General features: G+C 35.4%; 1 protein-coding gene across 1 annotated transcript; it reads right to left on the bottom strand.

The window, feature by feature from the left end:
* Positions 1–2,140: 2,140 nt before the first annotated feature.
* Positions 2,141–11,807, bottom strand: LOC8262210 (dehydrogenase/reductase SDR family member FEY). The gene is made up of 8 exons (XM_002519532.3): positions 11,507–11,807; positions 11,171–11,291; positions 10,922–11,039; positions 7,497–7,633; positions 6,501–6,602; positions 5,943–6,035; positions 3,981–4,053; positions 2,141–2,643 (listed from the first exon to the last, which is right to left on the bottom strand). Exons 1-8 carry the CDS (start codon positions 11,701–11,703, stop codon positions 2,381–2,383), a joined length of 1,104 nt encoding a protein of 367 aa, XP_002519578.1. The 5' UTR covers positions 11,704–11,807; the 3' UTR covers positions 2,141–2,380.
* Between the last annotated feature and the right edge of the window lie 467 nt (positions 11,808–12,274).

Below are 12,274 nucleotides of genomic sequence, written 5' to 3'. Positions count from 1 at the left end.
TTATCACAGCACATCAGGTAAACTTCAAGGGAAATGAGATTTCTTTTAACAAGGACTCCAACCAAATCATTTCACAGGCAGCTTCTGCCAATGCCCTATACTCTGATTCTACACTTGATCTTGATACTACATTTTGTTTCTTCAATGACCAAGATGTTATCCCTTATAATCAAGAAGGGGCATTGAATTGGTGACTATGTGGGCTCGGTTTCAGGCGCGCACCGAAGTGTTTTTATAGACTATGACAATGTAAGGCTTTTCAATATAATGGGAAATACGCTAACTAATCACTAAGACTAGCGCGGAGATGAGAGTCACTTCTCGGATAATTACCAGGACACTTTTACTAATGTGTGGCTTTTCTCAGACTCCGTAGAGAAGCTTAAGCTACAGAGTCTAGACATGGATATGGAAGCCAATTTCCTTATTTATGTATAGTAATTTTTAAATTTATTATTTAACAAAATATTCCTTATAAATACAATCATTTTATAAAGGCCAAAACAACACACAATTGGTAAGGAAATGGCCAACGTATCAACTTATGGAAAGACCGGTGGGTGGGAGGTGATAATTTTACTAAGCCAATTATTATTCAAAATAGCGTTGAGGAGGATGTAAGGGTGAATTCCCTCATTGATATTGAAATCAAAAGTTGGCATCGTAATCGGGTTAATTAACTATTTTTGTGCCCTCAGATGCTATTCAGATACTCAATATGCCTATCAGCCCCCTGGTTGCATGAAGATAAGAGGATTTGGAAGTGTACTAAACATGGGTGATTCACGGTTAGATCTGCTTATCACCTTGCTGTCCATATGCTCCAAATGACGGATAGCAATACAGCTGCATCGTCATCACCAGACCCGATTTGGAGGTAAATCTGGACGATGAATATCTTTTCTAAGGTCCAACAATTCATGTGGAGAGCTGGCTCGAATAGACTGCCACAGAGGACAACATGATTCGTCGTAGGTGTGCTGTTGAGACGGTATGCCAGGTATGTAGTGAACAAGCCGAGACCTTAACTCACCTAATGTTGCAGTGCCCTGTAGCTCCCCGAGTACGGTGTTTCTCTCCCTTGAGACTCTATTTCACAAATGGTGGGATCTACTTTTAAAGAATGGTTGGTTGTGTACTGGATAAATCAAACCATGGAGGTGTGGAATTGTCTTGCATGCTTGCATGGTCCATATGGTATTCACGCAACCAAATTGTGTTTCAATATGAAAATATTTGACGTGCATGAGGTTATTACGTGTGCCACCAATCTGTTAATAGATTTTCAGAATTGTAAGCAGAATGATCGTATTGTACATCCTCATGAAGTAATGCAAACTGAATGGACTCCAAGTTTTTAGCAACATCCCTTGCAAGAGTAGTACTTGAATAATCCACATCACAGGCCGTCAAATTAAATTCTGAATTGTTGAATAAGGAGTGGTATTGAGAGATGATAAAAGAAAGTCCCACTATTTCTTAGATTCATGGATCCAATTCAATTTCTTAGAACTCTTCTTTTCACACTATTATGGATAAAAAGATAGGGGAAAAATTGAATTCAATTGTAAAGACCATCTGCAAATAAGGTTCTTGATAAGGACATAGCTGTATGCAGTCCTAACGCAAAGATGATCATGCCCTTCAAAATGCTTCCTAGATCTTAGGAAGAGCATTCACTGGTATGAAAACAAAGTAGAAAAGAAGAAGAAAGCAAAACAAAACAAAAACGTAAGCTTATGATGTTATAAAGAGCAATTGCAGAGCAGTGATCCGCCAGGTATGGAATGGCCCAAGTAGAATTATTCTCGTTTTGCTGCTATCTCAACAAGGCTGTCAAAATAACATTAAGAAAGAAAAAAATTGCTCTACGAGTAAGAAAAATTCTGAAACTTAACTTCATCACAGAACCAAATTTAAGCAAGAAAACACTTTCTGTATAAGTAATCTCTTACACCATCCACTACAGCATGCCATCAGATCGCAAACTCCCCAACTCCAATCTTAACTTGTTTGGAGCATACTGCAGACTTTCAGCCTGTTATTAACAACAAGCTCTTCAATTATCTGATTCAGAAAACATTAAATTAATTTCTGATGGCAACAATTTTTCAAAAAATTCAGTCTGAGGGGCACAATGGAAAGTTAAATGTGACAAATGTTAGCATTTAAATCAAATGCGTGATTACAAATTTTGGGACCATTGCCTTTGCACACCTGCTAAAAGATTTGCTAACACAATGATGTAAATCAATTTCTATCACAAAGACTTGACATTTGATGTTAACAAGCGTCCAGACACATCATACAGGATGACATTTCCACATAAACTACCCAGTAAGAACTAGAATTTCCTGTGCTATGGCATTGGCAACCAAGACTATTCCTGCTGGTTACTGTAGCGGCACGTAATTTCTTCGCCTTCTATTAGTCTTTGCACTGCATCAGAAGAAAGGCCTATCATCTCTAATGTCTTCTCCCACAATTTGTGCGAAGTTTCGATATTATGTGCTTCTTCAGAAGGATTTGTCGGTCGACAATCTTGAGAGATGAATGCACAAACAGGCCAATCATCTGCTTTTAAAAGTTCACAGTATTCTGGAACTTGAGGATCAGTGGCCGAAAAAAGAGCACTCCTTGAACCTGAAATGGTATCAAGTCAAATAAGGTTAATTGAGCTTCCCACCATTTTCTTCAAGTATCCACTAATCTTTTCCCCTTATATATGAATATAGAATAGGCAGTGGCAAGCATCATAGCAAGACAGCTCATTTTACTTCTTCCTATTAATCTCAAGCAAAACCACTCATTGCTAAGAAGCTATCATGTGTTGTTTTTCCACTTTCATTTTTCGACGGAGAGCATCTTGTATAAGATTCTCTCTCAGGAAAATTGCAGGTGCAATTTAGTTATCAATAAACAAGCACTTTCAATTAACATTGATTGCTAAAGGATAAACTTTGGGAACTTAATATAACACCAGAGCTAAAAAGCTAATAAGGATCATGGAGACAAAATCCAACGTTTGTTGACTGGCTTTGTCTAAAATAGTTTAGCTATATATTATATCTTAATTAAATTATTCAGGAATGGAAGCATTCTTACACATCAATGGTACAGACTTTATTATTGAATCTAGTGAAAAATTAAACTAGTTACGCCATAGCCTAAACTAGTCTAGTTTGCCAAATATATTCCTTTCCTTTATTCTGAATGTGTTATAAATTAGATGTAGCATGTCAAGTTGGTTCCTCATAAAATATGAGTACTTATTAGAACTTAAAACAAAAGAAGCTATAACAAAAATAAGATAAAGAACCAAAAAGGAACGATAAAGAAAAGGAGCCAAGTTCTAAAATTTAAAGCATATGAAAAATCTAAGAACAAGAAAACAACAAAGATAGGACAAAACCATTAATAGAAAAGAAAAGAAAATTCTTAAAGCTTTAAGTTGAATGGTTAGCTTTTTTTTGTATGTTCATGTATATTAGTTTATTGAAATAGATTTTGTTTTTCTGTCCACCATGTATGCCAGCTTTCCTCAATCAAGAAATCAACTAAAAAAAATTCAATACAAGTGAATGCTGACTTCAACTATTTGCCAGGTGAAAATATGAGAAAAAGGGAACAAGGAATAATGATACCCATCATTCATAACCTTTTTAAAAATAGTCATCTGCAATGTGGCTCAATTGGGTCTTCCAGTTTTCAAGTGAACAACTAAGCCTAATCTATAAAACCATTATTTGACCTTTCACATGTCTAAAGTTTCTGTTTCTAAACAAGAACAAAGGAGAAAAAAAATCACGAAACTCATAAGGATTCACAAAGGCAGGAGACAAAAGAGAGTAATAGGCATAAGAAAATGGATGTATGAACTTCAAATTAGATCGCAACTCTATTAGTCCACTCTAATTGGACTAAAAGCAATTAGAAATAAAAAATTTTGTCTCACTAAATTCAACATTTGGAAGACTCACCTTCTTGTGGACTAAAGATAAAATAGGGTATCAGGTGATATGCTGCTTGCACGATTTTGGGAAGATCCCTTGCCTGTGTTCAAATAAAATTGAAATAGAGAGTAGACACCATTATATAATCTGAAAGTATGTTTACTTCAAAAAGTACGAAGCAACTCCAATATGGAACCACTCCAATCAACAGATAACATATAATTTACACCTACAACCCCATGAGAAAAATTCATCAACTATCTATCAAACATGATATGCAGAAGCAAAACTATTGATGAAAGCACACAAAGTTTTCAATTAGCTTAATTAACTCACTAAAATGATATAACTTTGTTAATTTCCTTTCTCTTAATAACTTCCCTACATTGTTAACCAAGTATACAAAACTGAAACAAGAAAAAAGAAATGTACACATTATAACAGAAGGAAAAAGACATGAACCTGCAAAGAAATAATGAATAGACTAGATGGTCCAAAGATGGCTTTAAAAAATAAATAAAACATGAATCTTTAGAGATCTTAGAACTAATATAGCAGTATCTGTTATCCTATTAAACAATCTCTTGAGATTAGTCAATCTTCCTGATTGTCTCTTTCTTGACACTTTTCTCAGCCGTTCATCCCATCCTGCGCTCCTTATAGATTCAGCTGAAGGTATTTAAGCATCTATTAGTTAAGGGGAACTGAGGCGTGAAACTCAAAATGGGAACAATATGCAGGGGGTTATCTGTCGAGCATTTGCATTGCCTCTTTCAGTTGGAAGAATGGAATAGTTGAAAGTCTTTATCATGAACCTTGGGAGAACCACACCTCAAAAGCTAGCAATTGAGGCGGGAGAGCCCAAGTCCATATAAATCTGTCACTTAAATCCCATACTTTCATGTGGGTCCAAGTCCACCTTGCCAACTAGGACCATAACAACTCACCACATGCAGTCCCAGCATCCACGTCGAATGGCTTTATGCTAGGGGCACAATGCTGGTTAAATCTAGCCCTGGGAGAAAACTACAATATTGGCTTCACCACCCTAGCCATGGGCGAATACTGCAATACTGACATCATCATCGCGCAGGTCGTTTGTGACTCAGAAGCATAGTGGGTAGCTTTGATACCAATTGTTATGAACCTTGGGAGAACTATACCTCAAAAGCTAGCCATTGAGGTGGGAGAGCCCAAGTCAACATAAATCCCTCATTGAAATCCTATACATTCCATGTGGGACCCAAGTCCCATATCTTGCCAGCTAGGATTATAGCAGTCTTCTTCTTTAGGGCACGTTTTTAAGGCTATTAAATATTCAGAAGGATTTGAAGCAGAAACAAAAGGAAGCACATATGATTTGTAAATTGATGGGCACAAAAAAAACTATTCAATATGATCTAAAGCTTTTTGATAAGTCTCAAATGCAATAAACCGGCTTCGTAGAAGTCAAATCTGAGTGTGTGAATGTCAATGATGAAGGAATTAAAATTTCATGGGGTAACATATTTTGATACCATGCACATAGTCTAGCAACGTTATTAAAATTCATGATTGGACTTTAGTATCAACGCTAGGCTTAAATAAGATTTTGATTAGTTCCATAAAACACTTGATAATACTGGCAGAAGTACACCTAAATGTTGCTCAAACGACAGAAGGGATAAGGCTTTAGGTTAATATGGAGAATGAAGATATATGTAACAACAGGCTGTCCTCTTTTCAGTAATAAAAAACTTGCAGCAGAGCAAGTTATCCGAAGAGAAATATCGTCCATTTCGCTCTTTTGCAGGTGAAAAAGTTTTGCTCATCCTTGAGAGCAGAATATTCCATTTTCACATTCCCTTGAAACCTCCTCAGTTCAGTATGATCATACACATTACTTTATGATTCAAAAAAGGGAGCTGAAACAGACACAATGTACACAAACATGCATATGGATCAACACATATAAATTAAATAGCAATTGAATAGCCTCAAAAGACTTACAACATTGGTCTGTACGACTCCAGGTGAAACACATACTACACTAATGCCGGCTTCTGCAGGAAGGCGCCTATGAAGAACACTACTAAACATGACCTGCAATTCAAAGGCCAGGGCAATTATAATTCATTGTGTCACTATTCACATATACTTAACACAGGAGTCCCTACATTCCAGTACATGCACACAAACCCTTGCACATGAGCGCATTTGCACTTGTTACCCATTACTAAAATTAACGAGCATCCAGGCACTCAAGAACTTATTCTATGCACAAGCATAAGTAAACAGCCTGTTAAAGGATAAACGATTGCTTTCTGTCTGAACTCCAAAGCAAATGGGAACACAAGCCATAAATAGCTTCTTCCTTTCTTGTGAGTAGGATGAAGAGGTTGAGGCGAGTGTGTGGCGAGGATGAGTAAAATCTAACAAGCAAAACCCCATACAACAAAAAAGTAATATGGCCTTTTCGAGAAAGAAGGATGTGAACAATTCCAATAAAGATGCAAAGGCTTCTTGGACCAAACTATCAAAGGAATAAAATATCAACTGCTAAGTTACCTGTGCTAACTTGCTGCTAGCATACCCCACTAAGCTTGTATACTTGCGCTTCCCAGTAATAACATTCATGTCTTCCGTATCAACAAAGCCAACATAATGCATCTAGACAAGAGAAAAATGTTAAAAACAATCCCAACCCCACACAAGTAAGTGCAAAAGGGATAACAAAAGTAAGAAAAGAATGTAGGTGTTAGATGATGATGAACTATTAGTAATCTAGTTACTGTAACTGATGAGACAAGTATCATATGGCAAAACAGATATATGAGAAAATTTCTTTAAATGCAATGCAGGGCATGTAAAAGTTCTCTCAGTGGACATCAGTCAGCTAATTGGTATCATTTGTATAAGGACTTACAGAGACAATTAGTCATATTTAACCTCATTAATTCTGCGAGTTACAACAATATTGTTGAGATAGATTAGATACTTGCTAATGCAGTTGGTTGAGGGTTAGCATTTGCAGATATAGGAGGAGAAGATCAAGGCTCGCATGGATACAGCTCCTTTATGTGCTTTCTGCTGCTTGTTATTTGGAAAAATTTGGCCATCTAAGATTTCTATTTTTACCTTCCCTCTCTGGTTATTTACTATTATTGCTTTGCTATGATTTGGTTGCGTTTCTTTTTTCTCCTAGTCTGTATGGGGTTCATCCCTTAGTATATTCACTAGATACAAACCCTAGCACCATTTCTTCAAGAATATGAAAGAGACAACAAATTAGTACTTCCCGAAAATGTACATCTGTACAAGTATAAGAAGACGAACAAACTTCCAGTTTAGTGCATGAATTTCTTCTTCAATCAAACTTGTAGAACTTAACACCATCAATTATTAAATAGAATAGCAAATCGTGAAAGGCACAGATCCCTACTATTCAGCAAAGATGGTTGGTAGTGTTTCATGAATTTCTAAACATGCTTATAAACTTAAAAAGTAAAATGAAAATAGAGCAAAAAATTGACATGATATATTTTTATTGACTACAGCACTTACAACTGAATTCACATTGACAATTCGGCTTGGAGAGCCTTTAACTAGGGATGGCAAAAGCAATATTGAAAGCAATGCTGGAGCTAGATGATTCACTTGCATGTGTTGTTCATACCCATCTTTCGAAAATTTTTGTGGTTCTGAATACAACAAAGACCATTACATCAGCTTTTGACACTATGAAAAGGATATGAAAAGCATAACTAATTTTAATGGTTGATATATGGAGACGTGATATTCTTAAAGGAATAACCCATATAATAACCCCTAAAATTTTCATATCGTTACTATTTGACCCTATAAGTAAAATATGTAGGATTCAGCCATTGGACATTTTGGCTTAAATGTGTTCAAATCCAATTTTACTGATTTGGCAAAACTGATATCTAAGTTAGTATGATATCGTCAACTACTTCACCTACTGAATGATATGGCAGCTGACTTTTTATCAATTTTCCCAAAATAAGAATTTAAAAATTAAAAATATATACATATATATATATATATGTAAAACAACCAAGCACAATAATTTAACTCAACAATGGCAAAAAGAAAAAAATTAAGCGAGGAAATCAATCTATCTGGTTGACGATTGCAGAGTTGAGCTTCTTCAAGCTGCTGCCAAATGATGCTGAGCTAGGAACAAAGCGTTTGCTAAATATAGACTAAAACAAATGAAATTGAATACATAGTCCAATGGTGCAGTAGCAGTAACATTTGGAGATCCATAACCAAAACCCTCTTCAACTTTCTCTTTTCAAAGTCTTTCCTCTAAAGTCTACCCTATTTTCTTCCATAGTTTTATTCTCTCTGTCTCTCTCTCTCTCTAAGATTCTCTCACTCTTCCTGGAAACAAGAGTCTCTCCCTTTAGCTAAATACTCAGTTTGCCCCCTAAGCATAAAATAATCTGCTATTTTGGCACAACAGGCAAGGCGCAAGGAAGAAAGCAGAGAATCATCACAGATAGCAAAAGAATTTTCCAGAAACTGACGGTAGCTCATCAGAACATTATAGGTCCAACATAGAAGATGGGGGCAGTGACATTTGAGAACTGAAAGGAAAGAATATATAAGGGTGTAAATAAATCGGACTCTCCACTCACATCAAATTTAAAAGTAACTCCTCTGAAAGCCCTAAGAGTTGAAACCCATGAGTGCAAACACCCAGCAAGAAATGCTAAACATGTTCTACATTAGTGAAAAAGAGAATAAACCTTAAAACCCTAGATTTCATTTCCAACCAAACTAGCCAAATGGAACTGTTGAATTAGTCCACACCCTAATTTTTTGCCTCAGTTCCCCTTCCATTTCCAAGTACCTTTAATCATGATGCAACAAATAGTGCAAACTTGTTGGACAAACCCAAACAATAAAGAAGCCTACTCTATATGGACAAAAACAGAAAAATGAGAAGGCACTGAATATGGGGCTCATTGTTGTGATACTACATAACAAACACATCAACAAACAAAGCTTGTTGGGCTGTCATTGGTTTATTTATTGCAACCCAGTTACTAGACAAAAAGCTTGATTTCAAAAGAAACTTTAGACTTTGAAATATGTTTATCTAAAGTACAAGAAAAATAAGTATGACTATATTCCAAATAATGGTTCCGCCCATATTTGAAGACCAAATTTCATTTTCTGTCCCTATCCGTTGGGAACAAACTGCAGTATCCCACAAAGAAGTGCAATAAGAGGAGAAGAAAAAAGTTGTACGCTTCTCTACTTGATAACAGAACCATTTTTTAAAGGAGAAAAATGAAGATAATTCTCTCTAGCCTAATCAACACAGATACAAAAAGCAAAGGATATAATCTAAGAAATTGAATATACGCTCTCTGGTCATGCTGAATGACATACAAAGACACTTCTTTAAAGCCCTGAAAACACAAGTTAACGGAAGTTGAACTCCATCCCCACAATAATTAAAAAACAAACCAGATTTCTAAAAAGAAGACATTTCTATCCGTTCAAAATATTACAACGACAAAAAGAGAATAATACCAAATAACATGGGCTCTTTCATACCACAGAACTCTGTCCATAATATATCAACATAGAACTGCACTGTAACTCGGGATATTAAATCACCCTCAAAAAGCAAATAAAGAAGATTACAAATGTTCCAAATCACCCCGCACTGTATATTCAGGGAGGGAAAATGAGACTCGCTATGTTGCAGTTGGACACACCAATCAATCAATAATGTAATATGCTTCCTTTATATAAAGTTAATAGTATTCACCTTATGGAGGACAATAAACCAAACAAAACACTAACATAGGTATACTCTTGTGAGACAATTTTCGTTTTCAGGTTTTGTGACTTGATAACCTCCCTATATTAAACTGTTGTGTTCTCCTAAGAATGCCCTCACTCTTCCTTCAACCTATACTAACTTATCCTCCCATTGTTTGTATCCATTCCCTCACAGGTCTCACCTCACCATATCATAAGAAACCTAAATAGCAAGTATGCATGCACCTTTCGTTTCTTGCAAATCCTTCGAGTAACAGTCATATACACCAATAAATTTGTGGAAGTTAATAATCTGTACAAAACAGGTTTCATGCAGAACATAACAGCAAGGCAGGTAATCAAACTAGTCTATAGCTATTATGCATTGGACTCAGATGTAATACACGATACAGTCTCAATTCTTTTTCAGATAAGCACATCTACAGAATGGACAAATAGCCTCAGTAAAAGTTTGTTGCTTTATAGATGAGACCTTCAGCATTGTTTGAATGAAAAAATTGTGTTCACTTAGCAGACTGGTCACTGAGACACTGCAGGAATCCTACAGGTTGATTGACATATGGCCTAATTTGCAATAAGCATACAACAGCTGACATTCATCTGAATATTTATAACTTTTTCATATTCATCTATCCAATCATTTATTCTTCCCATTTGCCTTTGAAAGACGCCCAAGGTTTCCAAAATAAAAAAACAACATAGATTAGACTCGACAATACATCTCACAGTTGTCATTGAAAAATTGTAGAACTGTATTATTGGTTTATGTACTACCTCATCTGCTAAGCATCCATGGCATTACATTTAAGTATTAAAGGTTCCACTATCTTCCTATTTGTCTCTCTTTGGGTATTCCTCCTACTTGCCCCAATGACTATCCTAAATTTGTAAAAGGCTTGTATGGATGAGATTTGGCAATAAATTTCCGAGTCCAGTACACATGTAAACAGCTAAAGCAACAGTTTCTGACTGAAGAACTTACAGGTGGCCACAAGCTACTGACTTGCTATCTACGACACAAGCCTGAAGACTGTAAACATACCATAGCAATAAATGCACATTATTTACAGTAAACTAAAAAGATGTGAAGCCACAATTAGAATAAGCATCTAATGGGAAAAGACCCAAACAAGTAGTACTTAGCTAAATGGTTACGAAAAACCAACCTCCTATAGAAAATATCCCTGCATTGTTAATAAGAACATGTAAAGGTCCTGAACGTGCATTCCATGCTTCAGCAAACTTCACAACCGACTCCAAGGAGAGAAGATCAAGTTCCATCACCTTGAGAATCACAAAGTAAAGCTCATAGTCAATAATTCATTTGCAAGGCCCAGAAACAAAACATTTTAGGTAAAGAATGTAACAAAATACAATTTAGATTTGTATCATGGTTCGTTGAAATGATTAGATACCTCAATATTGAGCGGGAGACCAAGTCCAGACCACTCATTTTGCCACTTGCGAATCAACTCATGGGCTCCTTTGGTATTCCTCACAGCCATAATAACATGAGCCCCTGCCTCAGCCAATTGCCTATTAAAAAGGACACATGTCTGTTATTCCATCTAGACGTTATAAAGAGAAGAACCGACGGTGCCCTTCAGTCTTATGATAACAACAGAATGAAGACGCAACTTTCAGGACATCAAATTGATTACAGCAGCAGAACATCAAATTCATCATCAATTAGCTGGAAAAAGGCCAAAAAAAATGAAGCAGAAGTTAATAAAAAACAAAAATAGAAAGACCTGGCGATTTCGGTGCCTATACCACTAGTAGATCCAGTGACAATGCAAGTGAGGCCATTAACAGGAGGCAAAGGGAGAGGGTTTTGTAAGTGACTAGCCATTATTCTTTGAAACAACATCTCGTGTACTACATACATCCATCCTCTTAACCATTCTATCCATCCCAATCCCCTTTTGGACGACGTCGTCATTGCCATTTCTTTTCAAGTTTACTTCAGATCTCTCTCTCTGTTTTAGGACTGACTCTGGCATGTGAGAAGAGAAGAGAGAATCAATGCGCAACAACAAATGACAAAAAGTGAGTGTTGGTATTGTATGTAAATATTCGCCAAAGACGCATATTGATATGGAGTCCTTCAAAAAGTCAATGTTTCTCTATTCAGCCCTTACAAGTTTTATTATGATTTAATTAGTGCTTAAGGACTAAATAATCAAACATTTTACCTTTAAAAAAGAAAAAGAAAATATCATTATTTATATTAACATTTTATATATATATATATATATATATATATATATATATATATATATATATATATATATATATATATATATATATATATATATATATATATATATATATATATATATATATATATGTAAACTGAAACATAAATGTTTTTAATATATATCAAAAGTTTTGACAGATAAGCATAGTAATGATGTCCAATTTTATCGTATTATGTATAATAATTACATTTAATATTAATATATAAATTAAAAATAAAAAAATGAACAAAATAATCTCATCTTATATACATATAGTTA

The sequence above is a fragment of the Ricinus communis genome, chromosome 2 (assembly GCF_019578655.1).
Source record: "Ricinus communis isolate WT05 ecotype wild-type chromosome 2, ASM1957865v1, whole genome shotgun sequence".
Taxonomy (NCBI): Eukaryota; Viridiplantae; Streptophyta; class Magnoliopsida; order Malpighiales; family Euphorbiaceae; genus Ricinus; species Ricinus communis.
This window is presented reverse-complemented; position numbering and strand designations above follow the sequence as displayed.